At 33.2% G+C, this 3965-nt stretch overlaps 1 protein-coding gene across 1 annotated transcript; it reads right to left on the minus strand.

Annotated features, from left to right (window-relative positions):
* On the minus strand, positions 1-1191 carry LOC123897659 (NDR1/HIN1-like protein 1). Its single transcript, XM_045948377.1, has one exon. The coding sequence runs from the start codon at positions 1051-1053 to the stop codon at positions 388-390; it is 666 nt and encodes a 221-aa protein (XP_045804333.1). The 5' UTR covers positions 1054-1191; the 3' UTR covers positions 1-387.
* Positions 1192-3965: the final 2774 nt, after the last annotated feature.

Here is a 3965-nt window from a genome sequence, read left to right on the forward strand (position 1 = left end):
TTGGTACAATCATACAATTCATTTAATCCACAAATTATAAATAGAACAAGGTCTCAATATACTAAAAAGAAGAGTCCCAATGAGACACTTTCTTAGAATTTCACTTTAATCCTACTTCTCATTCCTCAAGAAGCAAATCAAATAATTAAGCATAGGACATTTTCTTCATGAGTAATCAACCAGAACAAAAGTTATTATTCATGTAACTTTTTTTCCATACTAAAAGGCTGAATGAAACTTTATCCTATTACTTTTCAAAAAGTAATAATTAAAAAGAAAGTGGAAAAAAAGAACATTTTTAGAAAAGGCTAGTTGAGAATCAAGAGTAATTAGAAGAACACTAGTAGCAATAATGAAAGCAAATTACTTTGCTTAAACATTAATTACTTAAACATCAACAACACAACTTTGCAAAAACTGAAACTTCACCGCCGGACCAGAAACTCCGAAACCGTCGTCACCCTTATTGCCGGCCACCCTGATAAACGCCGGACAGTTGACATCAATATGGTACCTTCCAGAAACCCAAGTCCCAACTTTCCACTTAACTCTCCCGTTGACTTTAATGTTGACCATCACTCCACCTGAAGTTTGATCTTGCCGGAGAATCTCCGACAAGTAAGGCGAAACAGGAACAGCCACACCATAGAGTATAGGAGACCAAACTGCGACATCGCGGTGTCCTTGATAAGTTTGTGGTAGTTCAGTGGCTAAAGAGATTTGTTGTCCTCTATAGGAAGCGTATGCGTCAAGTTTGTGATAATAAATACCAATTTTCGAGTTTGGATTGAAGGATGAAAGAGTGACTTGAATTGTGAGGGTTAGGGTGTTTGGTGTAGGCATGGTGGAAGAAGGTGTTTCGCCAGTGGAGGAGAGGTTGAAGGCGAAAACGGTTGCATCTTGGAGGATGAACCGGGGTTTGGTTGGTCGGAGGATGATCCATACTAAGAAGACTATAAGAAGTATGAGGATTATGAAGCTAAGGATTCCGGCAAATATGCGCCGGATGAGTTGGCGGTGTTCGTCTTCGTGGTAGTCACAATTTTTTGTCATAGTGGTGAATTTTGTTGTGTGTGTATTTGGGAAGGGTTTAAGATAATATGAATGAAAAGAGGGTGTGTTGCTTTGCTTGTAATGGAAACACTGATTTTGGAGAATGTTTTTTGTTACATAAAGTATGTAATATATAGGTGAATATGGTAAGAGAGGTTGGGAGGGTAGTTAGAGAGTAATAATTTGTTATAAAGACTTTGATTTTTGTTTGGTATTTGTGTTCATATGTGTCTAGCTTGTAGTGCACGGGAAGTTGATTAAATTTTAGTCAATTTTTTTATTCATATTTATCATTGTATATGTATGTTTACTTTTGTTTTAAGGTTAACATTTTACTCTAATTTGGTATTAACATGGTATATGTCCTACAAACAAAAAGAACATATCATTGAGGTTCTTTTGATTAAGCTCGGAGAGATTAATATTTAACCAAAGTTGTACATAAAAATCATTAAAACAATATCAATCTAACAATTTGGTTAATATAAATTACTCTTGAAGTGTGTGTCTTTTTGTTAATATAAAAATGGTTAACAGAACAAATTAAGTACTAGATTTTCACAAAATTCCTTAATTGGCATGAGGAGTGTTTGTAGCATGTTGCCATCCACAGGACAAGAATTAAACAATAGAAATGCATTGGATCCAGAGCAGAGGATTAATTGGAGTATTATTTGTCGATTTTATTTTAGTATTTTACTACATGCTATAGATTTTAGAGAGCATTCATTAGCATACTACGATGCAATTATGCAAATTACTAAGTTCAAGAAGTTCTTCTAAGTAACCATTTCTTATATAAAAAGGGATAGTAAACAAAATTTCTTTTATAAGGAATGTGACATCATATACATAGAACACTAATTCAACTTATAAGAACTCAGAAGCTGAATATCCCTACATGTAGTTTATTTTATTTTATTTTTCATTAACCTTCTTAGGAGAAATAAGTCTTCATAATTTGGAATTCGATCGATAGCTAAATAAAATTTAGCTACAAATTGTTTTACCCATAAATCAAATTCGAATTCTCCGAAAGGATTATTCCTTTTGTAAAATTTATTATTTGTTTGAGCTCAATTATTTGGATATATTCTATATGTAGAGTTGCTCTAAATAAAGTAATCATCAAACAAAGCAAGTGGTTAATCCAGCATCAATAAGAAATGAGGTGTAAATTAAGGTGAGTTAGAAAGAGATTATAAAAGTATCTCTCATTTTACAAATCGATTTTGCACAATTAGATTAGGTTTAATTTTGCACAATTTTGCAGAGGAAATCCCCTATTGGAGCGTCGAGCAAGGTCTACTTGCGGAGCAGCCCACAAAGACCTTCCACAGGTCAATGGTCGCAATATTCTTGCATATTGTAACGGTCGACCACTCGAATGATGAGCATTAATTGCTCATCATGGCTCTTCATGCGTTTTTCGGAAGGTATTGATGGCCATCAACGGTCTTGGCCCAGCGCTGGGGGCTATATATACTCCACTCTTGCAGTGGAGTCAAATACATTCTATTCCTTACTGAAAACCTTGTTTCACCCAGTTTACTGACTTGAGTGTCGGAACACCTGCAGATACACAACCCACCTTCCATTTACCGGAACGAAAGAGAAGCAACGTCGGGCGCGGTCACGTTCTGATCGGGTATGATGAGATATGAAAACCATGTTGATAAAATAGCACATCACAAGGTGAGAAGTACATCACCAGTCACCACATAAGGATAGAGAAACATTATGGTGATACATCATCCATTTGTTGATTTTGTATTTTTTGTTAAATTACACAAATTAATCCCATAATTTTAATTTTAGATTTCACTTTGATATCTTAATAGACCAAAATGGAATAAATTTTTAAGGGACCATTGAAATCTTTCTTTCATTTTATTTTTTGTTATCAGGGACACAGTAAGATGGATTCTCCTTCTTTCAATTGGATTTTTTCATACGAGGGATCAGGGATCAAATTCTTCCCCAAATCTTTTTTCCACTTGGATCAAAATATTTTTTTTAACACTTGGATCAATTCATTATTGATAGAAACTAATAAAATATGGAAATATTTTATAGAATTTAGCCTACACTTTTTTAGAAGAAAAAAAGGGAACAAATGAAAAGTCTTATCAATGGATGTTACCAGAATTTCTTGTCACTATAAAGTCCATACCGATGTTACCACAATTTGGAAGTGTAGCCATTGGAGGATATGTACATACAGATGGACTAATGCATCATTTTCCATGGATGTTAGCAAAGTAGTGACTTTTCCCAACACATGATGAATGAAATGAAAAGTATGTCACACTCTTAACTGTTTTGCTTAATTCAAGATTGGATTGTAGTGGATACACTAACTCTAATCTTGTTCTTGTTTCCAACAAATTTTGATTAGATAGAGGTAGACTGAAAAACGAACTCATGGGACCTTCACAACCTTATGTGACAATAAGTCCTTAACAACCTTATGTGACAATAAGTCCTTAGATTAGATTATAGTAATAATAATAATTTGGCTTAATTGCTTGATGTTTTACGTTTATTTTAGTTTTTAATTTGACCTTTTATATGGACAACTTAAGAGGGTGTCACGTGGAGGTTTCAGACAAAATTAATTCAAAATTTAATTGAAAGTTAGATAAAATTAATTTAAATTTAATGGAAACAACGAACTTATGTTGACTTCAGTAATGTGTGGGACTAACTTGAAACTTTTAAATATAGAAGACGAATTTGAAACTTTTTAAATATAGAAGACAAATTTAAAACTTAAAATAAAAATAATGAATTAAATATGTAATTAAATCTAATAATTTACTAATGTTATTTTATTTGATGGTGGTTGGAACTTGGAAGTGGATGATAGATAAGTTTGGGAAAACAACCACTTAGTACCAAATTTGCCTTGT

The sequence above is a fragment of the Trifolium pratense genome, linkage group LG7 (genome assembly GCF_020283565.1).
Source record: "Trifolium pratense cultivar HEN17-A07 linkage group LG7, ARS_RC_1.1, whole genome shotgun sequence".
Classification (NCBI taxonomy): Eukaryota; Viridiplantae; Streptophyta; class Magnoliopsida; order Fabales; family Fabaceae; genus Trifolium; species Trifolium pratense.

Excerpts from the sequence above, each read along its gene's own strand:
- LOC123897659 (XM_045948377.1), bottom strand. The coding sequence starts at position 1,053 with ATGACAAAAAATTGTGACTACCACGAAGACGAACACCGCCAACTCATC.